This window comes from Capricornis sumatraensis, chromosome 21 (genome assembly GCF_032405125.1).
Source record: "Capricornis sumatraensis isolate serow.1 chromosome 21, serow.2, whole genome shotgun sequence".
NCBI lineage: Eukaryota > Metazoa > Chordata > Mammalia > Artiodactyla > Bovidae > Capricornis > Capricornis sumatraensis.
Window position 1 is genome coordinate 3093128 of NC_091089.1, and position 27696 is coordinate 3120823.

Below are 27696 nucleotides of genomic sequence, written 5' to 3' on the forward strand. Positions count from 1 at the left end.
GCTCTGCGGGCGCGCGCACGCACTCGCCGGCGCTCACGCTCTGTGGGCGGGCGGGCTCACTCGCCGGCGCTCACGGCCTGTGGGAGCGCTCCGCGCCCGGAAGGACTGCTGAGCGGAGGGCTCGGTGTGGGCAGAGGTGCGTGCGCGGCTGGAGACGGTGGGGAGGGGGCGGCGAGTGATGCGCGGGTGTGCGCTTCCAGGGGTCCCCTCGCCTTGGTTTCTTGGCCGGGGGGCAGTGGCGTTCCTGTGGCGGGATCGGGGTCGGAACTTGGTAGACGCGGGCCTGGCCCTGCCGGCGGCGCGTCGACTGCCCCTCGGGGTGAGCCCCCGTGAGCCGAGGGCTCCATGGTGAGGCTCCGTGGTGAGGCTCCGTGGGCTCCGTGGTGAGGCTCCGTGGGGTGGGGGCCCCGCAGGGTGACACCCGGTGAGGGGGCTCCGTGGTGAGGCTCCGTGGGGCGGGGGGTCCCGTGGGTGTGCCATGGGGGGGCTGGGAGGAACTGGCCGGTGATTTCCCTCCACTCCCCCGCAGACCCGTCGGCTCAAGATGTCGTACATGCTCCCGCACCTGCACAATGGCTGGCAGGTTGATCAGGCCATCCTTTCGGAAGAAGACCGCGTGGTCGTCATTCGATTTGGGCACGACTGGGACCCTACTTGCATGAAGATGGATGAGGTTCTGTACAGCATTGCTGAAAAGGTAAAGCAGCCACACCTCCCGTCACGTCCTGCCGCCGGGTTTGGTGTTTGCATCCTGTTGGATTGCTGTTGTTCTGCCGGTAAGAATTAAAAGTACAGCCAGTTCACCGGTTAAAGAGAAGCAGTAGGATTCACAGAAGTACAGACATACCTTGGAGTATGAGGATGGGCTCCTTGAAATTGGTCAGAATAGCTTATATCCTTACTGGCAGAAGTTTCCATAGATTCTCAAATTTTTAAGAGGTTCATGATGTCTCTCCCTGAAGAAGTGATTCTTATTAATTTATAGGGATTTTAACTCATAGGTGTTTTCAAAACTTTACATCGATAGTGCCAGGAGCAAAACAGGTTTGCAGCATTTGGCTGAGTGTAGGAGCTTACTTTGAATGGCTTAGTTTAAAAAACTTGACTTTTTTTTGGTACCGTGTTTATTTGTTGTATGTATTGAGCAGAACATCTACAGTAACAACATAGTAAATTCCCTTTTTTCTTTGAGTCCCTTCTTTACCCCAGGGTGCTCTTTGTAAGTGACTTGATTTATAGCTTAGAGTGATTCCAGTGTAGGAAACATTGGGAAAAAGTAGAACTGTAATGTTAGAACTAGTTTTCCTAATCCTTAAATTTAGTACAGGGGGTTGTCTGTGGCCCTTTGCTGACAATAAAGAGCAATTGTAGGGTACTGTTGAGTAACTAGGGCTTAATTCTCTTTCTGTAATTGTCTCATGGGTATTTTAAGGTAAATTTGATTTAGATTTTTGCAACTGTAGTAATAGGGCAAGAGGCAAAAATATTAGGGTATTAATAAAAAGTTTAATATTCAATGTTAATTTGAGAGGTTATTCATTTTATTAAAGAGTATAAAAATAAGGGAAACATTGAAGCCATCATTTATTTCACAGGAGTAAGATATGCTAGTATGGGCTGGATTAAAATAACTCCTGTGAGTAAAGAGTAACAAGTGTAAGGATATAGTTTGTATTTAGGAATTGAAAAGTAGTCTGACCTGCCATCAGTAATTTTCACTGTCTCCTCTTTGGTAGGACAGGAAGAGTGAGGTAGGGGTGATGGCACTCTGAACGTTAGGGACTATCCTTCTGTGTCTGTCACCGAAAGTGCATCTCAGAGAGTCTGATACTGGAGATCTGAGATGAGGTCCAGAAGCTCCCCCAGGAATTCTGAATCCCTTCAAGGAGATCCAAGTCAGAGCAGGAGTCTGTGGTGATAACTTTACCCTCCTCTTCCTCTTGGACAGAAAGGCGTTGAGGGAGCTTGAAGAGATGCCTGGGAAACTCAGGAGAGCAGGGTTCTGCCAGTCGGGTCCTCCCTGTCAGGTCAGAGGTCAGGAGTGAGGTGGTACCCAGAAGTCATTTCCCCATGGCTTGAGCCACAGTGGTTAAGGGCAGAGACTGCAGAAGTCAGTGATGATGGATGAAGACCCTGTTTCAGTAATTGAATCACTGCTGTGTGGACGCTGACGTAACTTAGGTGTGTGTTCTGGGTTCTGCCTTGCAGGTGGCGAGTAAGCATCAGGGGGTGTCCAGACCCGGTGGCCCTCAGCACGAGGCTAGGATGGCAGAGGCGTGAGGGTTGTTTGCTGTTCATATCTGAGCAAAACTCAGCAAGATACTCTTAGCTAGGAGACAGATTTTGTGTCAGTGTAAGTTTTTAGGGACTTTTACCAGAATTGTTCTTTTCTAATCCCTGTGTAGCGGTCAGAGACCAGATTGCTGTACTGCTAGCAGGTGGCTCTTTTTGGAATGGAACCTGTTGGTAAGAACAGTTTAATTGGGCTCACTTGGAGTATTTTTCTCTAGTCTTTTAAGTTATTCTTTTTCTTTTATCCCGATTTCTATTTTAATAAACTTCTAATACTATGTAATAGTATAGTCTTTAAAAATGCAAACTTGAAATGCGTTACACAACTGTTAATGTTCTATTTTCTGCTTAGTATAAGGGCAGAATATGAGTTTATAATTTTGGAAGCCCTTTTTGGGGACATTCAACAGGAATTTTTGAAATTTAAGGTTTTAGTATAAAGAACAATTTAACTGTCTATCTCCCTCTGCAGAAATGGCAGATAATGGGAGATCTTCCTCATCTTGTTACGAGCTCTGTTTGGATACCCCAGCTGTTTTAAAGTGAGTAAAATTCCAACATTGAGGCTGGACTTGATTATACTATTCTCCTGGAATGTGTTTTATTGACTGACTGCTTCAGCAGCCCCAACCCCACCTCATGCTGGATTAGTTTTGAGCTGTACTGAAAACATAGAGATATGTTGAAAGATTTTACAGATGTCTGCAGTTTGGTAGAATTATTATCAAAATAAAGTTTCCAGGACTTCCCTGTGGTCCAGTGGCCCCGACCCCAGGCTCCCAAAGCAGGGGGCCCAGATTCAATCCCTGGTCAGGGAACTAGCTCCCATGTGCCACAACTAAAGATCCCACGTGCCACAACTAAGACCTGGTGCAGCAAAATAAATAAAAATAAATATTTAAAAAATTAAGTTTTCTGATTAGTGCGTGATTTTATGCACAGCTTCAAGGTAAGACTATTTTTGTCTTGCCATTTTGGGGGATTGTACTTTCCCAGCACTGTGACCAAGTCCCATTATGAGTAAGCATAAATGGGATGTTTAATTCTTGTATGTTTAAAGAGTTCATACAAGTAGAATTTAAAATATGCAAAACCTCAGTGATACTATCTCATAGTCAGACCTTCTAATTTGTATATAAGGTGAATGTATTCGTGGAATTATTTAGGAATGACTTCCGGGGCTCTTTCTTAAACATGTCATAAAGTAGGTTGAATCTGCAGAAATTTATGCTCAACTAAGGAACCAGTAACCAATCAGGGCAAATAATAGTTTGAGAAAAGGAAGTTATCATGCAGTTTTTTGATGGCTTTGAAAGGAACTATCTAAAAATGTAAAAATTGATATTCAAAAATACCTGGTAACAATGGTCAAGAACATTTGTCCAGAATTTTAGGTGGGTTCTTAGCTAATGGGGGAGCTTCATAGAGAAAGTAGAAGGCAACACTGACAGCCTTCAGTCTTAGTGACATGCGTGAGTGGCATTGAGTGGTGTGCAGGACTGTGGAACTGCACTGTCACTGTGTGAGAGAGAGGCCAACTGGTGCTGCAGGGCTAGAGGACCTGTCAGGTAACCTCCTCTAGGAAGAACAGACTGTCTTTTAAGGCAGGTCTGTTTGAACTCAGGATTATGTAATTAAGTCCATAGTGACAATAAAACATTTTCTGAGTTTTGAAATATATGTGTATTTCTGAAGTTCGTTCATTCAGCTAGTGATACTTACTGGTGCCCTGGGTATGTCACATCCTGGTTGGCTCGAGGACCACCAGAAAAGACAGCAGATGTGGTTCCCAGCCTTGTGAGGCTTCACGTCTATCATGATGGGATTTATGTGGAAGGAAGAGATGATGAAGGCCAGTAGTGTCATTTGTTTTTTGACTTCTGAATGAGCTATGGTTTTCTTACTCATCATTGGAGGCAAAAGAAAATAAGACCTTTTTTAAGGGTCTCAACATAAAAACCAACATTCGCAGCGTGAAAATTGTACATCATTGAGTTGTCATTTTATGCTTTAGGAAGCTATGCGTGTGTGTGTGTGTGTGTGTGTGTGTGTGTTTGGTTATACTGTGATGTTAATACCTAACTTTTACATTGTAGTATTTTTTTTTAAATGAGAGAAGAAGTAAAATATCTCTGCTTAGTAAAACTAGATGCAGGCAGGACTTATGAAAGGCAGGAAACCTAGGTTTGTTTCCTGGGTCAGGAAGATCCCCTGGAGAAGGAAATGGCAACCCACTCCGGTACTCTTGCCTGGAGAATCCCATGGACAGAGGAGCCTGGCAGGCTATGGTCCTTGGGGTTGCAAGGGTCGGACACGACTTAGCAACTAAACCACAGCCACCAGAACTTATAAACCAAAGGGTAACTTTTGCCAGGAGGCAGTCATGCAGCGGAGCGCGTGGCTGCTCCCAGCAGTCCTCCATCCGTGTGTGCATGTGACCCCGTGGGGCTCAGCTCGCTCTCTGCCTTCTGCAGGTGTGTTCTCTCCATTCACCAGGAAGAGAGGATGTGGGAGAGGCTCGGAGAGACTGCTTTTCTTCCCCTACCTTGGCACTGACGTCTGTCAGCAAAAGGGATGCTTGTGAATGTAAACTTCCTTCCCTCCTTTTTGTGGAAGGTGGTGGTTTAATGTCCATAGTCAATATTTCTTAATATTCCCAAAAATAGAGAGTAGAGCATAGTGGACTTAATACCTAATACTTAATACTTGTCGCAGTTACCAGTATTCTGTCAGTCTTGTACCATTTAATCCCTCAGTTTTTGTATTGTAGTATTAAACCATATCCCATGCTATTTCACTGGTAAATTACAGTCAGGTTTTTAGAGTTAGTTTGGAGGAAGAAATGTGCATTTTCTGTGCAGTTCCTGGGGCTGCCGTAACAAAGCATCACAAATTGGGCAGATTAAAACAAGAGAAATGTGTTGTCTCATAGCTTGAGGGTCAGAAGTCCGAGGCTGGTGTGTCAGCAGGACATGCTCCCTCGGGAAAGTCCCTGCTGTTCTCCCCATCCTGGTGTCTCCCCTCCTGGGGTACTCCTCGACTTCTAGGTGCCTTCCCTAGCCCTCTGGGTTCAGTTGGCATGTTTGTGTTCTCCCTTGGCTTGTTTCAACCAGCCGGGTTGGATCACAGCTCGGACTCCAGTATGACCTCTTTTGACCTTCGCTGATGAGCTCAGCAGGCACCCTGTTCCCAGGTCAGGCCACCTTCTGAGAACGAGGGCTCAGGGGTTCAGTTTGTTTTCTTGTTGGGGTAAAAGGACATACATAATTCAACCCGCAGTATTTTAAGTTGATAAAAGCTTTCTAAAAGGCACTGAGACAGAAATCATAAGGAGCGTTCAAAATGTCATGTCCTTTATTCTGAAGATTCTATTTTAGGTGTTTATCCTTAAGAAATAATGAAATATGTATATAAATTTAAGGGTAATAATGTTCATATGTGAATAATTGGTATGAATGAAATTTTATTTATATTCATGAAAAATTTTAAAAAATAACAGAAGAATGGTAAAATAATGGCATAGCCATTTGATGAATGTTAAGTAGCCATAAAGTTTTGATTGCTTTCTTATATACAGTATACAGTTTATATGAGGACACTCATAATTAAAGTGAGATACAAAATATTGTAGTGTGATCACCATATGATCACATTTTATTAGAACAGCATAAACATATAGACCAGAAAAAGTGGGAAAGAATATAGTAAAAATATGTTCTCAGCAATTAATTCTGGGTGTTGGGATTGGATGTAATTTTATTTATGGTTTTCTGGGTTTTCTAAATGTTCTGTGATGGACTTGCAATTAAGGAAGAAATTAAAGAATATTTGTTACCTACAATATGATTTGAGTTGTTAGGCCCTTAGTATGTGCAGGTGTCCAGACCTAAGTTAGAGGGGAATGTGTGGCTGAATTCCAGGGGTATATTTTAAAGCATTTGTTTGCTACATACAATTAAATGTTTGTAAAAGTTTATGTAGCATTTTACTGGAGCAGCATGAATGATGTGTCTGTGGACTTTTCCTGCAGGACTCTCATAACTTGCTGTCTGGAAAATGTTAAGCGTGCTAATGGACAGTTGCTCAGGACTGTGATGCTAGTGAAGTGATGTCCACATGGCAACTCTCCTGGGAAAACCTGTTGCAGAGCTAGTTTGAAAATTGTCCTGTTATATACAGATTCTCTTGTTTTTGTTTTTTAATGTGCTTTTACAGAAAAAAAGTTGATTTGTTATTTCAGTTCTTTCCCTCCCTCAATCTCCTTTACTTTTAGGTTAAAAATTTTGCAGTTATTTATCTTGTGGATATTACAGAAGTACCTGACTTCAACAAAATGTATGAGTTATATGATCCGTGTACTGTCATGTTTTTCTTCAGGTATGTTCACTTATCTTAAAGTTGTTATTTAAATTGAAAAGATGGTCTGGGCATTTAATGCAATCAAGATATCTTTAGAAGGAAGTCGTAATGTGGTCATATCATAATACAGTTTGTATCACCAGGCAATCAATGTGATCTTTTAAATAATTTTCAAAGTAACAATTCCAGTTTTACCATTTACTCAGTAACAAATTACCCTTTTGAAATAACTGCCCAGGAACCTAGGTGAAGTGTAATTAAATGGAGGACATTCTTTTTGACATTTAAGATACCTTTAAATTTAATCTGTTGATGAAAAATGTGTTTACAGTAACTCACTTTTTAAATTGAAAAATGTGTTTACAATAACTCAGTTTTTAAATATATTACTGACTGTTTAGCATCCTTTTGTGATATCCAAGAGGGAAACCTGTACTTCTTTAGTTTGTTTATAAATACATCTTATAAAAAGATCTTTTATCAGCTGAAAAATTCTTTTGTGGACCCTAGTCAATATCATTGGCTCAAGTAATAGAATCTCTCTGATCACCTTGAATGAATTTACACCTATGATATACAAACTTTGCATGAAAAGAGAATGCAGAGTAGCTACTGGTTAGACACAGGAGTCTGATGCAGATATAAACACGGTTTTTGCTTTTTCTGTAATAAAGTTAAGTAACAGCATGAGTGGAAAAAAAATTTCTGTTGTGGAGGTTTAATTTGGAAAGAAATCACCATATGACACTGTTTTTACTTGCCTGTCAGAATTTCTTATGTTACTCCAGAAGTTAGTAAGTAGCAGTATAAACACTAGGCCAGCTCTAGAAGCAGAGCTTCCTAGTGAGTGAGGAAGTCTGGCTGGGGTGTGCAGGGTGTGTACTCACTCTCTGTTCTGTGTGGTGGTCTGTAGGTCAGAGTCCAGGCAGGCTCAGGGTTCTGACGTGAGGTCTCCGAAGGCCAGAGTCACGGTAGGCTCCCATCTAGGCTGTCGGTCAGGGAAGAATCCACTTGGCTCAGGGGGCGCTATTGGTTGGATCCAGCTTCCGGTGGTCACAGGTCTGAGGTCTGTTTCTGCTGGGACCCTCTCTGCTCCTAGAGGCTCCTCTATCTTTGAAACCCTGAGCAATGAATTGAGTTATTTTCATAAGCTGCTCCCAACATCCTGTTCTGCTTTCAGAGGGCACGTGTGATTGGATTAGATGAACCCCTTAACCAGGAGAATCCCCTTATTTTAAAATCAACCAATGAGTAACCATGGAAATAGCTGCAGATCCCCCTGTGCGGTATCAGGTACCAGATGATGGGCGTGGTCGCGTTGCAGCCCAGTTCCGGGGGTTCAGGTGGGAGGTAGGGGCTCTTTTTTGGGTTCTGTGCACTGCAGCGTGCCAGGCCAGGCCCACCCTGGCTGCAGAGCTTCATGCCCCTGCCGAGGTCCCCACCCTCGGCTCCCGTTGCAGAATCGGGTGTGAATGAGGCTTCTCTGGCCAGCTTTGGAGGTTGCTCCTTATCTGTGGCGCCTCCTCCAGGACGCAGTGTGGACAGTCCTGAAAAACAGTCTTCTGGGCTCACAAGGACGGAAGATGGGGAGGAGGGACCTGGGGAGGAGGAGCTCTGGTGCAGCACTGGGTCATCCTCCTGGCCCAATGCAGGTTTTTATTTTTTGCCTTTTCGTGAAGGCTGTTTGCAGCTGGTTCATTTTTCAACTGCTTCCTGCCAGCAGCATTTTGGGGTTGTGTCAGCTCTTCTCACTGCATGCTCTTCCCTTTCAGCCTGAGCAAGTAGGGTTCCTGTCCTGGGCTCTGGGGTGCCCTGTGCCCAATAGCTGTTTCCTCAGGGAAGAGCCTGTCCTGTGACTGGACACTCTGACTTTAGGTCTTCCCTAAGTTTCCGCAGAAGGTTGTGTGGCCTCTTTGTCAAGAGTTGAGCAGCTGTTTCTGGATTTCAGCACCTTCTGCTATCTGGAGAGGCCGAGAAATTTTTCTGGTTCACAGATCTTACACCAGTTTGTCTCTCGTCTCGTTTTACTGTAAGCAGCACGAAACTTGACAGCGCCTTTTGGACACTTAGGTGTCCTCAGCTGGTATCTGCGTCCGTCACTTTGGAGTGTCGCAGGCATCCTCTTCTCCCTGTAACGCATCCCCACTTCCTCCTAGCCCATGTTCCTAGTGACAGGCTGTTGAAGGCAGTCTGGGTCTTTTCTGTCTGCCCCTCAGAATTCTCCCAAAGTCCTCCCATCTTGGATCCTGCCTTCCACCGCGTGTGACCAGCCTTGAGGGGCAGGAGATGCCTTGCTGGGGAAAGAGGTTGAGTAGTGCTGGGGCTGGGTGTGTATTTTGATATTTTAGAACTGATGCTGTGCTCAGAAAAGGAGACAAAGCCTTCTGCTGTTCCTGCAACCCAGAATTCTAAGACAAGTAGTTACAATTTTAGTTAATTTATTCACCAAATATGTATACACATAAGTCTTGCTCAGTTTTATGTCTATGCTGGGACCTGAATCAGATCAGACAGGGTGCCTGCTGTCACAGAACATCCTCCGATGGCAACAGCAGAGCAGATAGCACCGGAAACCAGGGAGAAGTGGCAGGTGACAGCATGTGTGCGTGCCAGTGGGAGGGGCTTCCCCTCACCCGCAAGCAGTCGTAGGATCTAGAAGTGGCCTTCGTTAACATGAACTCCCTTGTAACAGAAGAGGTGCCTAGGAATAGCAAGGCATCTGTTTCAGCTTTATGGCCGTGAAGTGCCTTCAGGAACTGAGGACCAGAGTCCAAATATCCCATCACTCTTACTGCAGACAATTCCAAAGGTTTTGGCAGTATTGAGCCAGGAACTGTGGATAAAACCAAATCCATAGGAGAGTATATCTTTTGAGTGACCACATATATATTTTTCCTAAGTCACGGTATTGCAGCAGACATTTGCAGAGGCACAAATACTGGTTGTCATCGGGCGGCAGGGAGTGTGTAGAGGTTGCTGAGTAAGTTCGGCGTGAGCCCGGCAGGGGCACAGGGCAGAACGGCCCACACATCTGGGGACCTGCAAAGACATGGGTGTCACAGGTCGAGGTGGGGAGTGGCAGGTGTGGAAGGGAGGGCAGGGCCAGGCCCAGACGCCCGGTTTCCTGGGCCAGTGTGACTCCTGGAAGCGAGTTTTTGCAGCAGGAGAGTGACGTCCAGCTTGCCTCCTGGACGCTCGCTCTGACTGGAAGGAGACCTCTCTGCAGCCCCAGGTGGAGCCCACGACAGGAAACAACAGCTGGCAGCCAGACCCATAGCCTCTCAAAAACAGAAAGTTAAATCGATAACCTTTAGTACAGCTGGTACAACAAGGGTTAATATCTTTATTTCATGAAGTGCATATATAAATTCATTTTAAAAAGTAGCTTCTTGAAAGAGCCATCTATGGAGAATCAAGAAATGCAAAATGTCATTCACTTCACAGTCAATAGGACTTTCAGTAACATTTACACTAAGCGTTCATAAGAACACCATGAAAAACTCACACATTGCTTTTTCAGGTAAGTTACTACAACCCCCTGGAAAACTGTTTGGCTTACCAGGTGACTGAGGCTGTGTCCTTCGACCCTTGATTGCCCTGTAGGTGATTTGTGCTAAGGAATTACAGAGCACACAGAAGGAACACATGTCTTTCTTAACAGTATTTAGATGGTTTCTAGTCTTCTTCTGAACCATGGTGGATCCTCTTGATTGTGCTGATGTTTGACAAGAGCCTGTGATGGAGGTGGGGATGTAAGGCATGTTTCCGTGTGGTTCTTTTTCAGAGGGATTCTTGTGAGCACTGACCCCTTCCCTCTTACAGGAACAAGCACATCATGATCGATCTGGGCACCGGCAACAACAACAAGATCAACTGGGCCATGGAGGACAAGCAGGAGATGATCGACATCATCGAGACGGTGTACCGGGGGGCCCGCAAGGGCCGTGGGCTGGTCGTGTCTCCGAAGGACTACTCCACCAAGTACAGATACTGAGCCCGGCCCACCCAGTGCACATGGTGCCCTGGGGTCATTCTCATGTGGAAGTATTTTCGACTATTTAAAGCCTTTGAGAAAGTGTTTGGCAAAGTACATGGAGCTTAAGGAGCTGGAGGGTTTTGCAGTGTGGGTGGCATTGCCTTGCCTTTCAGTCTGCCTGGTCACTGTATTTTTGTATCAGCAAATATCTGTAAATATCTAACTGAAATAAATAAAATACACAGTGATGGGGATGGTCAAAATTATTTATTTACTAAGAAACTTAGTGTATAGATTAATGATTTTGGTAGTCAAGAATTGACTCTTTACCATTGAGTGAGGCTCAGTGTGTCTCATGGTGCCAGAGGCTAGAGTCAGATCCAGCTGTCAGGCTGGTCCTCCGGGGCCTGACGGGGAGTCTGTTCCCACCCCTCTCCTGGCTCTGGTGGTTTCTGGCATCTTAACTGTCCCTTGGCTGGTGATGCTTCACCGCAGTCCCAGCCTTCATCCTACGCAGTGTTCTCCCTGTATGCATGTCTGTTCAGATGTCCCACTGGGTGAGGGCCGCCCTGCTCCAGCACGACCATCTCCACTCGTGATGTCTGCAGCAGTCCCATCTCCATCAGGACACATTCTGAGGTCCAGGGGTGAGGACTTCGAGCACAGGAATTGTCAGGGACACAGCTGAACCCTCAATAGAACCAAAGGCTTGAGTTCAGGAACGCCCTTAATGAAAAATTACATTTTATTCTGGTTATAAAAGCAGTACGATAAAATAATGATTTTTGCAGTCTTCCCTTTAGACTAAGAGCTGATTGTTATACTTGCTAAGATCAAATCTAATGTGCGTACATATACTGTATTTTATGTGGAAACCAGACCCTTCAATCTGTGTAGCTACTTTCCTCATCACAGTCTCAGGTTCCTCTCCTATAGTGCTTACCCAAGCAGCATTTGTTAGTTGGGATCTTCCCGGGCACATCTCAGTGCACAGACTACGAGAGTGGACGCCTGGCGGGGAGGAGCACAGGGAACTCCGGGGAGCACACCTGGAGCCCACACCTGGCTTCACAGCCATCCTCTGTCGCTTACTGAGGACCTTGGGCAAGTGCTCTCCCGTGTGAAGAGGATGGTAGCGTCTGCTGTCTGACACCTCTTGTACTCAGATCAGTCACAGCATTCCCTGGGGGCCCTCTGCTGTGAAAAGGCTCACTGCCTCATCAGATTGACTCATTGATGAAACATGAGTGTACTTACCAAAGAATGAAATTTTTAAAAAGCCACACACACACAAGTATGTGGTTTTAGAAACGGATATAGGGACTTTTTTGCCAGCATTACTTTGCCAACAAAGGTCCGTCTAGTCAAGGCTATGATTTTTCCAGTAGTCATCTATGGATGTGAGAGTTGGACTGTAAAGAAAGCTGAGTGCCGAAGAATTGATGCTTTTGAACTATGGTATTGGAGAATACTCTTGAGAGTCCCTTGGACTGCAAGGAGATCCAACCAGTACATCCTAAAGGAAATCTGTCCTGAATATTCATTGGAAGGACTGATGGTGAAGCTGAAACTTCAATACTTTGGCCACCTGATGCAAAGAACTGACTCATTGGGAAAGACTGATGCTGGGAAAGATGGAAGGTGGGAGGAGAAGGGGATGACAGAGGATGAGATGGTTGGATGGCATCACTGACTCAATGGACATGAGTTTGAGTAAAGTCCGGGAGCTGGTGATGGACAGGGAGGCCTGGCGTGCTGCAGTCCGTGAGGTCGCAAAGAGTCGGACACAACTGAGTGACTGGACTGAACTGAATTGATAGGAACTTCCCTGGTGATCTGGAGATTAAGACTCTGCACTCCCAATGCAGGGGGCTCAGGTTTGATCCCTGGTCAGGGAACTAGATCCCACATGCTGCATCTAAGAATTTGCATGCCGTAACTAAAGATCCCAGTACAGCCAAATAAATATTTTTAAAAAATTTTTAAATGGATATAAAACTCAAATGCAAATATGCAGTTTAATGTCTCCAGTTTTAATTTTCCCCAAAAAGTATAATACTGTATCATATGAGATGCTAAAGAAAAAAAAATGTGATCCTAAGTACCTGGCATATGAAAGACATTTGATAGTATACTTCTGACATTTATTCAAGCAAGACCATTAGCCAGTAATTACCTGAAAAGATGCTCACCGTCATCAGTCACCAGGAGATGCCACTTGACACCCATGAGAATGGGTGTGAACAGATTCAAGAGTCCGTTACTACAAGTGCTCACAAGGATGTGAGAAACGGGGTGACATGCACTGCTGATGGGAAGGGACCGTGGTGCAGTCACTGTGGAAACCAGTGTGGCAAAATTCCTCAAAAATATGGCATGGAATTACTATCTGACCCATCAGAGTCACTCCTAGGTATATATCTCAGAGATTCAAACATGTATTTTTATGGCAGCATTTTTCATAAGAGCCGAAGACGGGCATCTCAAACATCCGTCAGCTCCCCAGTGGATCGAACAGTGTGCTCTATCCATGCAGCGGACTAGCACTCGGTCATAAGAGGGAACGAAGTACTGATGTAGGCTCCGAACTTGGAAAACATTAACATAAGTAGAAGAAACTGGTTATTATGTCGTGTGTGATCCCATTTATAGGAGAGGTCTAGAATGGGCAAATCCATAGAGACAGACAGCTAATTAGTGTTTGCTTAAGACTGGAGGATGGGGAAATTGGGCAGTGACAGCTGATGGGTACAGGATTTCTTCTTAAGATGATGGAAATCTTGCAGAATTGTGGTGGATATACATGTCTGTGAATATATGAAAAAATCACTGAATTGTATACTTTAGTTGGATGAATTGCATGGCATATGAATTCTCTCTCATTGATAAAGCTTTATTAACAACAACAACAAAAAATCGTACTTCACGTTTGTAAATTTACTCTATTATAAATTTGTTTTATTTACAAGTTGTAATAACTTCACATTTGGCTTTAAAAATTATCTTTTCACTGGTGCTTTGTAAGTACAATATCACTGAATTATGATTTGGCCTCTTTATTCTATGATTATATCTTATTGTAAAAAGCTTACTAACTGTAATACTAAGCTTATATCTTATTACCATCTACCTCACCCTTAACCAAGTAACTTATAAGTCATTTCTCAAATCCTTCCAAGCGCCTGCCAGGTAGACAGTTTACAGAGAGGGAAACTAAACCGTAGTTGCCCGTAGTTACAACTGACTGGACTTGCCTGGTGGTTCAGTCAGTAGAGACTCTGCCTGCAGTGCAGGAGGCCCAGGTCCGATACCTGGGTTGGAGGATCCCTCAGAGAAGGAGGTGGCTGCCTACCCACCCCAGTTCAGTTGGTAAAGAGTCCTCCTGCAACGCAGGAGACCCCAGTCCAACTCCTGGATCAGGAAGATCCCCTGAAGGGAAAGGTTACCCACTCCAGTATTCTGGCCTGGAGAATTCCATGGACTGTATAGTCCATGGGGTCACAAAGAGTTGGACACGACTGAGTGACTTTCACTTTCATTTTCACCCACTCCAGTATTCTTGCCTGGAAAATTCTATGGACAGAGAAGCCTGGTGGGCTACAGTACATGGGGTCCTGAGTCAAGCACGAACTAGTGCCTAAACCACCACCACAACTAATTGCAGAGGACATTAATTCGAAACCTAGATCTGTAGGGCTATCAAACCTTGCCTCATTGCTGTGCATGTTGCTTTTTCAAGTTGAAATGAGCTAGTAGAGAAAGGTGATGATACCCCCCGGTTGTCTGGGCACAAAGAGACTTCTGTTTCCCATTCTTCCCAGGATGAGTTTTATTGCAAAGTCCAGCAATTAGACAAGACAGCTGACACAGAGGCAACCAACCTAGGAGGTACAGAATATATTCAGTAATAGAATAAGCAGTCAGGTAAACTAGAGAGACAAGCACACACACAGGAGACATGAAAGAGTATTGCAGCATTCAGTTCAGTTCAGTTGCTCAGTCATGTCCGACTCTTTGCGACCCCATGGACTGCAACACGCCAGTCTTCCCTATCCATCACCAACTCCTGGAGCTTGCTCCAACTCATGTCCATCAAGTCGGGGATGCCATCCAACCATCTCATCCTCTGTCGTCCCCTTCTCCTCCTGCCTTCACTCTTTCCCAGCATCAGGGTCTTTTTCCCCTGAGTCAATTCTTCGCATCAGGTGGTCAAAGTATTGAAGCTTCAGCTTCAGCATCAGTCCTTCCAGTGAATATTCAGGACTGATTTCTTTTAGGATTGACTGGTTTGATCTCCTTGCAGTCCAAGGGACTCTCAAGAGTCTTCTCCAACACCACAGTTCAAAAGCATCAATTCTTCGGTGCTTAGCTTTCTTTATTGCCCAACTCTCACATCCATACATGACTACTGAAAAACCATAGCTTTGACTAGACAGACCTTTGTTGGCAAAGTGATGTCTCTGCAGAGTTTATTGCAGCATTATTTGGAAACAAACGACAAATAGTCAGGACTATCATATTGCAGTTAGTTACATTCATCTAGACCTATACATATTAACATAGGCAAATCTCAAACCACTGAATGGAAAACTAGGTACAGAAGGACACTGGGTTATGATGCTATTTACATAGTTTAAGACATTCACAACAAAGATCTGAAACAGTACTACAAACAGCTATGTAGGCATCCAAGTGTCCATAGGCTAGACTGCCCAGTTCTCTCTCTGCCGAGCCGGTAAGAGATGAAGAGCTCGGGCACCGACAGAATCAAAGCATCTACTGTCTAGAACTCTCCTAGAAAATCGCACTGCTGATGTTTCTGAAAACCACACTCGAAGTTTGGTTTCGTGGGTTGCTTAGTTAAAACTCAGGGTGTATATTCGAGACCTCCTCAGACTTCTTGTGACTATATGAGGTCTTGAAGATCAGCCTGGGACCTTGACTTGCTTTAGGTGGGTATCATTTTGAAGAGTTTTCCTACATGATTTTTAAATCCAACTGATCCTAGCACTCTTTTTGGCATTTTTACATTTTTCGTCAACGTTTTACAAAGAACACTCGCGGTGCCCTCAGGAGCTCAGCGCTGCCTCCCCATACCACCCCAGCCTACAGTCACTGCTGTTGTCCCCAGTCTTCCCTCTGGCCTCTGGTTTTGTCAAAAAGTGATCAAGCTCTCACACATCTCTGTGGGCAAAAAGCATCATAGAAAAGATTGCAAAGTATTTAGAAACTCTCAAAATTCATTCATTAGTTAAAAAAAAAGTTTGAGTAGCTCGTGGGTCCCAGGGCTGGTGCCAGCCCTGAGCAGCTGAGGTGAACAAAATCAAACCGGTTGCTGCCTTGTGGAGGAAACTCAAATGATTACAAAGAAGTGAAATAACAACTGTGACAGTCAGCCAGAGACCGCATGAAGGACATCAGACCCAGACAGGCATTCAGGGAAAGGACCTCTCAGGAGACCATGTTCAAGCTGAGATCAGATACAGGCAGTGCTGACGTGTGGATGTGTGTCTGTGTGTGTGTGTGTAACTCCGGTCCAGAAGGAACCTCAGAACCAGGCCCTGTGGTGGGACGAGGCCCTGGGGCTGGAAATATGGTGTGGTTAAGGCGAGCTAGCAGCTGCAGAGGCTCTGCTAGGGAAGGAGGGGTGAGTTGATGGAATTTACTTCCAAAAAGCTTGGGCGGGGGTGCTGAAAGGAGATTTGGAGAGAGTTAAAAATCTATGGAGATAGATAAAGGCAATTGTAAAAAAGGAATGAAATGTAAGAATTTAAAACTTTCAGCACTTCTGCCTTATAGATTCAACTCTATTATTAAGCTTTATATTTTCACAAGTTCATAACTTTATGTTAAGTTTTAAATTACACATTCATGAATATAGGATTTTATATTGAAGTAACTCCATTTTACTTAGGTATTCAATGAACAAACTGCTTTCTACTAAAGTGGTGTTAATCCCATTTAGATTAGAATAAGTATTTAAGTACACATAAATCTGTCTACTATTTTCCCTCTTTTTCTTATGAAAACATTCTGATTTTTTCTAAATATATGTAACAGGGTGCTAGAAATTAGCAATTCTTCATAAAAGTATTAGGAAGATACTGAAACAGATATGATATTAAAAAATCCCGAGTAATCTCTTTAAAGATAGATATCTGTGGTTTGAGTGAATAATTGAGATGTTAAATGGCCAAATGAGCCAATAAAAGGGAATCAGCTGAGAACTTTCTTTGCAAAGTTAATAAATTTTTGACAATGTCTATGTTTTATTTTAGTTAATAACTAAACAGAAGCTTACTTTCCTACTTACTTAATTTATTAAAAATCCTGGACTTTAAATTATGTTCTGTATTACTCATGGAGATGCAAATCTGTTTGGTTTATTTTAATTCAAGTAATTTTTCTCTAGTTTCTGCTAAACTTAAAATTACACCTAAGATGCTTTGAAATCTTTCATATAATCAAATGGAAATATGATTTTAAACCACCAAGAAAACTGAATTTAAAAACTTTGGGTTTAAACTTTGGGTTTGCATTACTGTTGAGGGTATAAAATGACCTTTCCTTTCTTACATGCATTCTGCTCAGTGTGCTTGCCCTGTGGTCATACTTCTGGCCCTAGAGAAATGTGCAGAGAATTCGAGGATAGCCAATGCTCATTAAAGGAACTCATACTAGCCAGAAAGTAAGAAATAATCTCAACCCCAAGGAATGGTTAAGGGGATGGTTAAATTATTTCAGCCACATAATAGAGTATTAGTAACCGTTCAAAAGTGTATATGAAACTTTCACAAGGGGAAAAGTGTTTATGAGAACAGGATATTAAATTACAAGCAATATGATGAACTATGTAAAATTGCCTGCATAGAAAAAAGTATTGATAGTGTGTAATTCTAAATTGTAGGAGTGCTTTTGACTTTTGTATGCTGCTGCTGCTGCTGCTAAGTCACTTCAGTCGTGTCCAACTCTGTGCAACCCCATAGACGGCAGCCCACCAGGCTCCCCTGTCCCTGGGATTCTACAGGCAAGAATACTGGAGTGGGTTGCCATTTCCTTCTCCAATGCGTGAAAGTGAAGTCACTCAGTTGTATAAAGAGTATGATTTCTTTTATATGCAGGGATAATGTTATTTTTTTATAATGAGAGCCTACAATGGACCCTGTTTTAGGTGATCATAGCTTTTTTTACTTTGGCTCAGAGATAGGTGAATTGACAATTATTTGAAAGCCCCTCTAACTGACAAGATAAAGATGGGTGCAATCTTTGTGCACCTCTTTGGTCACGACCTCTACGTGGGGCAGCGGGGGTGGGGGTGGGGCAGGTAAGGGTGTCCTAGGAAGCGGTCCAGAGCTCCTGCATCAACTGCTTCTCTGGTTTTCCTTTGGTTTGGAGAACATACCATCAGGGTCTGCTTGGACTGGACAGGTGAACATGAGTCTTCCCCAGAATCATGTGACTGGAATTACTGAACTGGAATGAAGATGTTGAAGAAGCAACTTCTGTAGAAAACTGCTTATGATATTCTTAAGAAAGTTCTATATAGAGCTTAATTCTGGGGTAAAATTGACCTGTTACATCTTATTCTTTTCTCCCATGATCCACAAATGTTAGGTGTGTCCTGTCATTTTACAACCATCTTTGTTAAGTGGTCGATCTCTTGCCTGATTATATTCTTATTGCCCTGCCTTTGTTCTTTTAATCTTTTATTTTACTAATGAATTCTTAAATACTAAAAATAAGAACTTGTGTTATATAATTACTACTCAAAAAGTACAGTTTTCACTTTTTCATATTTTCAAATGACTGTTCTGTCTTCAAGTCTGTAAGAAAAAAATGGAAAGAAGTAATGATTAATTTAAATATCAGTTAATATGCAGTTAAATAAATTGGAATCCAACACTATCAACAAAAAAATGTACCTTCCTTTCCTGTAATTACTAGAACCGTTTTATACAGGAAAAATTCAGTATATAGAAAACCTGAATGTTAAACAATTCTCATTTGAGTCAGACACTTGTGTGGATGCACAATTTAAGGCAAATAAACAGTGCCTGCTCTTCCAATGGCAGAATACTACTTTGCATCAACAGCGTGAAGACATTCTCCTGGAACAACTGCCTGCCTGCTTCCCTGCAACAGAAGGGTGTTCAGATGCTGCACCCGAGAGGGGGCCAGGAGAATGTGAAACAGTAGTTGTGGGGGTCATGGACTCCCCTACTCACAGCAGGAACACAAGTTTAAGGTGCTTATCAAATCCCCTGAAATCCACAGCAAGCCCCCTGTGTTAGGAACCCCTGACCCAGCAGAAGCAAAAAGCACAGATTTAGCCAAACAGATTTAGACCTATTCAGGTACTTCCTTTGATTTAAAAGGCATTAGCTGACCTCTCATGCTGCTTCAGATAATGGCTGTATGTGCATTGAAAAGGTGAAGTTTTGATCCTACTTATCCATTTAACTTGATGCCTAACCTATGATGGGTTCTGACCAAACTTAAAACAGTCCGCTGGCGTCTGGGTGGTGACAGAAGGGGCCACGTTCCTGGCCGCCGGCCCCCTCGGGGAAGCGCACCCTGAGAACATAGTGCTCGGCACCCGCAGGGAAGACAGCGTTCCAGGGCAGGTGGGTCCGTCTGAGGCAGCCCCCAACCTGTGTAGAGCCAAGTATCCTGCAGACACAGCTGGAGCACCCGCCCCCAGACCTGCAGCTCGTGTGTCCAGGACAGATCCCAGCGATCTTTTCCACCAGAACAGCAGATGTGGAAATTTATAAATAAGTCACTGACAGGTGAACTTGCTCTGATTCAGCAGGGTAAGCACAGATGATCTGCCAACTGACTTGGGATAACAACTGACAGAGAAATGAAAGCAAGGAAAGCGACCACATCTACCTGTTCAGCTAAAATTAGAGCGTGCTCACAGAAGCAGAATATTATGTCAGTAAAACATGCTTGAGTATCTTAATAAAATAAGGCTTGTGTCTCCAGGTATGTTACACAGACAACACATTCAGTCTAAGACCTGAGGCCAAGCATTTATCTACATCTTCAAGAAGAAGTGCAGAAAAAACAAAGACACTAATTGGAAAAGATACACGCACCCAAATGATCACTGCAGCATTATTTACAGTCGCCAAAATAGGGAAGCAACCCACGTGTCCAACAGATGACTGAATAAAGAAGACATGGTTACCATGTCATAAAAAAGAAGACTTGCCATTGGCAGCAACGTGGATAGAATTGGAGGGCGTTATGCTAAGTGAAATAAGTCAGACAGAGAAAGACAAATACCATATGTTATCACTTATATGTGTGAAATCTAAAAAATATAACAAACTAGTGAATATACAGACTCACAGATATAGAGAACAAGTGAGTGGGGAGAGGGGAGCAGGGAAGAGGCAGTTAAGGAATTCAGAGGTACAAATTATTATATAACATAAGCTACAAAGATACATTGTAGCTTGGGAAATATAGCCAATATTTTATAATAACTATAAATGGAGTTTAACCTTTAACAATTGTGAATCACTGCACTGTACACATTACATGTACACCTGTACATATAATATTGTACATCAAATACAATAAAAATTTCAATAAAAATAAAATGAAAGTGAAAGATAAAATAGTAAAAAAAAAAAAAAAAATGAAGCAAAATTCCACCAGAAAAGAAATGCCTGCATTCTGAAGGGTAGAGTGGGACCCTCAGGAAGTGCTCATGAACCACGGGGAGAGCCTAATGCATCCGTGTCTTTTTAAATGGTTCCACGAACGTACTGTCTCAAACAGAAGCCACTAGTCATCATTCCCAATCTCTCATTGTGACTTGTGTTTTGATTGAAGGCTAATTTGAGGGATGAAGGTGAAAAGTACTTTAATAAAATCCACATTTAAATAGTGGTTTTTCCTTTAAATGTGCACTTTTTAAGGAACAATGAGAGAATGTTTCTGTTCAACTTAGAAAAGAGCATTTGTGAATTTTGAAAATCACTCCTGGAGGTTTTTCATGCAGTGCAGAAGCAGTAGTTCCCTTAGTGAGCAAATACGGGGCAAAGGTTCAAGAGGAAAGCAGAGGCCATGCGGCAGGTGAACATCAGTGCCCTAGGAGGCCTCACCTGTGTTTCTGAGCAGGACTGTCAATCCCAGCTTGGGCCATCAGGTCATTCACGTTCTTCTGCAAGTCTTCAATGCGACCCCCCATTTCTTCCAGTACAAGGTCAAGGAGAGCAGAATATGGACACAGGCACCTAGCTCGGCCCCTCAAAGGCTGATGGCAATGCCCTGTGGTGCAGGTGAAAGGAGGGAGTCGAAGGCACGAACACCTCAGGGCAGTGCTCACTAACCGTGTCCTGCGCGGGCTTGGAGCTGCTGTTAGTCCTGGCACTGTGCGCCCAGTTCTGAAAACTTGGCTCCCTTTCTTTGCACATGGATTCTAGGATGTGAGCTTGTCTGGTATGTTTAACTGTGTTTTAACCAAACTCTAATCAGCATGTAAATACAATGAAAATTACCTCTGTTTAAAACAATTTCCTACTGTTTATTTTTATCATCTACAGGATCAAAAGTTGCAAGTAAAGTGTTCCCTCAGCAAATGATGCCCAGGCGTTTTAAGGCAGGAGTTTAATTGTGTGACGTGACTTCACTTGGGGAAGTCTTAGGGCAAATGTCCCTTTCTCTGGGTTTTCTTCAACCAGAAACAAACAGTCTACCTAACTTTGATTGAATTCACATCTAACCAGATAGTCAGCTGCTGAAGTTACAAAGCAAAACAAGGCCAGGAGAGCCATTATAAAGATCCCTAGGTTGGAGACCTACCCAGTGCATGTTCAGGGTTCAGACTGTTTGAGGGAGTACAAACGCTACTGAGCAGACCATCCAGATTTATTTAAGCCTGCTGGAAAAGCCCATTGGATAGTATGTACTATATGTATGTCCTGTGTTTTATCCCTGCCTTACATAAACACCCTGCATTGCTGGTCAAGCAGGAAGTATTACCTTCGGGTAGTGATTAATACATCAGGATCTTTTGTAAAAGAACAGATGGAAACACCAGGAAGCTCCGCGTCAGCAATTATCCACCAACAGCAGAAAACAGAAGAGAGTCCCCAACAGTTCAACAGTCCAAAAGCATTGCAGTATTTGTTATGAAACAGAAAAGGATATTTCTGAGGTTTAATGTTGCCGTCAGAGCTTGAAAATGTTCTTGAAGTTCCTGAAATAGATTTTCTGCCTGAAAAATTGAACAAGACAAGTGAATATATATTCACCTGTGATGCAGAGCATTCTAAGAACCATGGAAGGGGAACCGTCCCTATAAACAATGAGTTGATTTCTTGTTTGAAGCTAATTTTTTTTTAATTGAAGTACAGTTGATTTACAATGTCATGCCAATCTCTGCTGTACAGCAAAGTGACTCAGTTATACATATATTTTTTTCATATTATTTTCCATTATGATTTGTCGCAGGATATTGAATACAGTTCCCTATTCTGTATATTAGGGCCTTGTTTATCCATTCTAAACGTCATAGTTTGCATCTGCGAACCCCATACCTCCCCCTACCCTTGGCAACCACAAGCCTGTTCTCTGTGTCTACGAGACTGTTTTGTAGATGTGTTCATCTGTGTCTTATTTTAGATTCTACATAGAAGTGATATCATATGAAGTTTGTCTTTGTCTGACTTACTTCACACAGTATGATCATCTCTAGGTCCAACCATGTTGCTGCAAATGGCATTACTTCATTCCTTTTTTATGACTGAGTAGCATTCCAGTACTCTTGCCTGGAAAATCCCATGGGCAGAGGAGCCTGGTAGGCTGTAGTCCATGGGGTTGCTAATCGTCAGACACGACTGAGCAACTTCACTTTCACTTTTCACTTTCATGCATTGGAGAAGGAAATGGCAACCCACTCCAGTGTTCTTGCCTGGAGAACCCCAGGGACGGGGGAGCCTGCTGGGCTGCCCTCTATGCCGTCTCTGCCGCACAGAGTCGGACACGACTGAAGCGACTTAGCAGCAGCAGTATTCCGTCACATACATATATGTACCACATCTTCTCTATCCATTCATCTGTCAATGGATATTTAGGTTGTTTCCATGTTTTGGCTTTTGTGAATAATGCTGTGAAGATAGGGGCTCATGTGTCTTTTTAAATTATAGTTTTGTCTGAATATATGCCCCGGGTGGGCTTGCTGGATCACATGGTAATTCTGTTTTTACTGTTCTAGGAACCTCCCGTACTATTTTTCACAGAGGCTGTACCCTACCATTAGTTGATTTTTCACATGGTGTGAAGGCTTTCCCACGCAAAGAGTAAAGAAAATCAACCAACAGCTTCAACCAACAGCTGGAACAGTGACAGCCAGACGGTAACTAACTAAACAAGCAGGCCTGACCCTTACCGCACACCATCCACAACAATTAACTCAAAGCCATCAGACATTAAATACAAGCAACAAACTATCAGACAGACGTTCAGAAGATAGCATAGGAGAAAATCTCTAACCTCGGCTTCTCAAAGAATTCTTAAGGAGTTTTCCTAGGGTCCCCAGAGCACACCGCGTGGGTGCACGCCACCCCTACACTCTTGGGTGCTTGTTCGGCGGGACTGGGTTTCCAGAAACCTGTTAGGGGGCCAAACTGGAACACCATCCCTGTGACTGAAGGCGGGCATACTCAGGCTGCCCTGAGTTTCCAGGTGGAAGTCTCACCCCGTCCAGGACACACTCCCTCCACGCACAGTGTTATCTCCGCTTTAGAGCCGAGAACACCGAAGCGGGTCTCCCCTGGACTCTCCTTTCCTGTGTGGAGCTAGACCCTCTGTCTGGAGCGCTTCCCGGAGGTCAATCAGATTTTTTTTTTTTTTTGGTCAGAAAAACGTGGATTCAATTGTGTACACCTAACCAAATCTTCTTAATGAGACCAGCAGCCCTGGGCCGTCTCATCTCTGGCACTGCAGCTCCTTTGCAAATGGGAAGCAGCTGGGGGTGGGTGGGGTGGTGGCGCCTTGCGGGCTGGGTGGAGGGTGAGGGGGTCCAGCCTCGGGCGCGGGGCGTCCGTCCGGGAGGGGCGCTCGGCGCGGGAGGGTCCCCACTCACCACGTCCCGCAGCGCGCGCCCTCCGGGTGCTTCGGGGCCCCGTGCGTCCATGTCTGCGGCCGGCGGACCGGGGCTGGTCCTCGGCCGGCCGCTCCGCGGGGTCCGCTCAGCCGCCCTGGGCTCCCGGCGGCGATGGCCGGGGAATCGCGGAGCAAGACCCGAGCGGCGCGCGGGTGGCGGCCTGGGCGGGGCGGGATCTCGGCGGACAGGCCTATCCCAGCGCCACTGTTTATTTTCATTGCTTCAGAGCCCAGAGTGAGCACGACCTTTTAATGACCATCCTGGCAGAGAATGCACAGCATAGAAATTGCCGTTTTACACGTTTCTAAGGCACGGTGCAGTGGCGTCAGGTACCACCGCGTTGTTGTATGACCACGACTGCCATCCGCTCCCTGAGCTTTCTCCTCGCCCCAAACCCAGGCTCTGCGCCCGGGGACAACACCTCCCAGCTCCCCAGCCCCTGGCACTCACCCTTTCACCAAGCAGTGTTGTCACCTGCCTCCTGGGAGATCCTGGAGGCGGGGTGGGGGTGTGGGGGCGAGGATGGGGTCTGGCCGCAGCCCACTGAGGTCCTGCGCCTGGTGATCTTCCACCCAGGAGACTCTCTTCTCCCTGAACCTCTGCCATTTCTGCCCCCAACTGTAAGATTAAGAATAGTTTTGTTCTGGGATTTCCCTGGTGGTCCAGTGATTAGGACTCCAAGCTCTCACTGCCAAGGGCCCAGGTTCAATCACTGGTCAGGGAACTAAGATCCCACAAGCCTCCTAGGGTGGCCAAAAAAAAAAAGAAGAAAGAAAGAATAGTCCCGTCCTGTGACCAACGCAGAATGGGCAACACTTGAGTCTCTGCTCTGATTTTTTGAGGAGCTGGAAAGAAGTTGTCACTGCTGCCTTCTCTCCCTCTGTGCCCTGCAGGCCTGTCTGGATCGTGGCTTGGGGGGCACTTCATGGGTGATGGCCCAGGACCCTGTGCGTGGCAAGTACCTGCTTTGTTTACACATCTGCACCTCTCTGCAGGCAGGGCTGTGTCTGTATGGGTGCCCCAGCACCCCAGGGGTCTTGGCCGAGTGACCACACAGTGACATCTGGCTGCTGAATGTGTGTTGAAGCACAGCCTTGCATGCAAAGAAACCCAACATCCTCTTTCATCAGGAGAATGCAAATCAAAACTACCAGGGGAGCCACTTCACACCCATTGTGTGTAATGTGAATCAAAAGGATAATGACAGGTGTGGGCAAGGAGTGGCAGAGTCTGTGTCACACCCAGGTAGCAAGGTGCCTGGTGCAGCCAGTCGGGCAGGTCCATAAAAGGTTGAACATAAAGTCACCAGACAACCTCAGTTCTGTCTCTGGTTATGTGCCCGAGGGAAAAGACAGCATATATCCACACAAAAACGTGTACAGAAAAGTTCATAGCAGCATTATTGACTATTAATGATAGTCAACAGGTGGAAATAGCCAGATGTCCACCAACAGACGAATGGATAAACAAAATGTAGTCCCTCCTCAGGATGGAGTACAATTCAGGCATAAGAAGGAATAAATCCCTGACCCCTGACACAGCGTGGATGAACCTGGGGAGCATGATGCTCAGTGAGAAGCCAGTCACGAGAGGATGAGTGGTTAGACTCCACCCACAGGACAGGTTCAGACTGGCAGATCCATAAAGACAGGAAGTGGAGGGGGAAGGGGAGAGATTGCATCATAGTTAAGGGGTTTCTTTCTTTCTTCAACTGTAATCTGTGGTTCAGTGGAAACCTACTCAGAAACTCTCTGATAACCCTGAGAATCCAATCTCTACTGGAGAAATGGGACCTGTCATTCTCTATCTAGCACCTACACTCCTTAAGAAGGGGTCAAATTCTTGGTTCTGCCTTTGTGGAACACAAATTTATTAATATGGAAATGAGAATCACTCAACAAAAACTCATTTTGTTAAGGATATTAAATCCCAGGAACTAGGTTCAGGGGAAAAATTCTCTAATGAAGCTGATCTCACAAATCTACAACAGGAGAGTATTCAGGTGTGCTGTGAAGCAGCAGAAACTAGACGATGCCTCACTGGTGCAAAGACAGGCTGAGGAAGAAAACAGAGTCTGGTTAAGAAGTACACAGGGCTTCCCCGGTTGCTCAGTGGTAAGGAATCTACCTGCAATGCAGGAGACCTAGGTTCGACCCCTGGGTCAGGGAGATCCCCTGGAGAATGGAATGGCTATCTACTCCAGTATTCTTGCCTGGACAATTCCATTGACAGAGGAGCCTGGTGGGCTACAACCCATGGGGTCACAAAGAGTTGGATGACTGAGTGACTAACACTTTCACTCACAAGAAGTACACAATGGAATCAAAGACACAGACCACAAGAGCAGCAGCTAAATATAAAACAAAACTTTAAATCAGAAAGCTAGAATTCTAACTCTGAGAGATGAGAACATTGGTGTGACCGATGTGACCCAACCACTAAGGCTGAAGAAGCCAAAGCTGAAAGGTTCTATGAAGACCTGCAAAAGACCTTCTAGAACTAACACCAAAAAAAGATGTCCTTTTTATCATAGGGACTGGAATGCAAAAGTAGGAAATCAAGAGATACCTGGAGTGACAGGCAAGTTTGGCCTTGGAGTACAAAATGAAGCAGGGCAAAGGCTAGGAGAGTTTTGCCAAGACAACTCACTGGTCATAGCAAACACCCTCTTCCAACACAAGAGATGACTCTACACATGGACATCACCAGTTGGTCAATACTGAAATCAGATTGATTATATTCTTTGCAGCTGAAGATGGAGAAGCTCTATACAGTCAGCAAAAACAAGACCAGGAGCTGGCTGTGGCTCAGATCATGAACTCCTTATTGCCAAATTCAGACTTAAATTGAAGAAAGTAAGGAAAACCACTAGGCCATTCAGATATGATCTAAATCAAATCCCTTACAGTTATACAGTGGAAATGACAAATAGATTCAAGGGATTAGATCTTGAGGGATTAGTGCCTGAGGAACTATGGACGGAGGTTCATAACATTGTATAGAAGGCAGTGATCAAAACCATCCCCAAGAAGAAGAAATGCAAAAAGGCAAAATGGTTGTCTGAGGAAGTCTTACAAATAGCCGAGAAAAGAAGACAAGCAAAAGGCAAAGGAGAAAGGGAAAGATATATCCATCTGAATGCAGAGTTCCAAAGAATAGCAAGGAGAGATAAGAAAGCCTTCCCCAGTGATCAGTGCAAAGACACAGAGGAAAACAATAGAATAGAAGGACTAGAGATCTCTTCAAGAAAATCAGAGATTCCAAGGGAACAGTTCATGCAAAGATGGGCACAATAAAGGACAGAAATGATATGGACCTAACAGAAGCAGAAGATATTAAGAAGAGGTGGCAAGAATACACAGAAGAACTGTACAAAAAAGAGCTTCATGACCCAGATAATCATGATGGTGTGATCACTCATCTAGAGCCAGACATCTTGGAATGTGAAGTCAAGTGGGCCTTAGAAAGCATCACTACGAACAAAGCTAGTGGAGGTGATGGAATTCCAGTTGAGCTATTTCAAATCCTGAAAGATGATGCTGTGAAAGTGCTGCACTCAATATGCCAGCAAATTTGGAAAACTCAGCAGTGGCCACAGGACTGGAAAAGGTCAGTTTTGATTCCAATCCCAAAGATAGGCAATGCCAAAGAATGTTCAAACTACCACACAATTGTACTCATCTCACACAATAGTAAAGTGATGTTCAAAATTCTCCAAGCCAGGCTTCAACAGCATGTGAACCAAGAACTTCCAGATGTTCAAGCTGGATTTAGAAAAGGGAGGGAACCAGAGATCAAGTTGCTAACATCTTCTGGATCATAGAAAAGGCAAGAAAATTTCAGGTAAACATCTACTTCTACTTCATTGATTACACTAAAGCCTTTGACTGTGTGGATCACAACAAACTGGAAAAGTCTTCAAGAGATGGTAATACCAGACCATCTG

At 44.3% G+C, this 27696-nt stretch overlaps 2 protein-coding genes across 3 annotated transcripts; one reads left to right on the plus strand and one right to left on the minus strand.

The window, feature by feature from the left end:
* The first annotated feature begins 46 nt into the window (after window positions 1-46).
* TXNL4A (thioredoxin like 4A) lies at window positions 47-10849 on the plus strand. 2 transcript variants are annotated; one of them, XM_068993746.1, is made up of 5 exons: window positions 580-697; window positions 2406-2466; window positions 2765-2834; window positions 6566-6669; window positions 10474-10849. In XM_068993746.1, exons 4-5 carry the CDS (start codon window positions 6626-6628, stop codon window positions 10643-10645), a joined length of 216 nt encoding a protein of 71 aa, XP_068849847.1. In that variant the 5' UTR covers window positions 580-697; window positions 2406-2466; window positions 2765-2834; window positions 6566-6625; the 3' UTR covers window positions 10646-10849. The 2 variants fall into 2 exon arrangements, with proteins under 2 accessions (XP_068849846.1, XP_068849847.1); XM_068993745.1 differs by lacking the exons at window positions 2406-2466; window positions 2765-2834 and adding an exon at window positions 47-136 and having other exon boundaries at window positions 530-697.
* A 7420-nt stretch (window positions 10850-18269) lies between these two features.
* HSBP1L1 (heat shock factor binding protein 1 like 1) lies at window positions 18270-23780 on the minus strand. Its single transcript, XM_068993535.1, has 4 exons — window positions 23730-23780; window positions 21794-21860; window positions 20746-20839; window positions 18270-18450 (listed from the first exon to the last, which is right to left on the minus strand). Exons 1-4 carry the CDS (start codon window positions 23778-23780, stop codon window positions 18426-18428), a joined length of 237 nt encoding a protein of 78 aa, XP_068849636.1. The 3' UTR covers window positions 18270-18425.
* Between the last annotated feature and the right edge of the window lie 3916 nt (window positions 23781-27696).

Excerpts from the sequence above, each read along its gene's own strand:
- TXNL4A (XM_068993745.1), top strand. The coding sequence starts at position 545 with ATGTCGTACATGCTCCCGCACCTGCACAATGGCTGGCAGGTTGATCAG. Across the intron at positions 698-6,565 it reads TGTACAGCATTGCTGAAAAG|GTTAAAAATTTTGCAGTTAT; the intron begins GTAAAGCAGCCA and ends CTTTACTTTTAG. Across the intron at positions 6,670-10,473 it reads ACTGTCATGTTTTTCTTCAG|GAACAAGCACATCATGATCG; the intron begins GTATGTTCACTT and ends TCCCTCTTACAG.
- HSBP1L1 (XM_068993535.1), bottom strand. The coding sequence starts at position 23,780 with ATGGACGCACGGGGCCCCGAAGCACCCGGAGGGCGCGCGCTGCGGGAC. Across the intron at positions 21,861-23,729 it reads GGCGCGCGCTGCGGGACGTG|GCAGAAAATCTATTTCAGGA; the intron begins GTGAGTGGGGAC and ends TCAATTTTTCAG. Across the intron at positions 18,451-20,745 it reads AGTCCTGCTCAGAAACACAG|ACTTGAAGACAGAACAGTCA; the intron begins GTGAGGCCTCCT and ends TTTTTCTTACAG.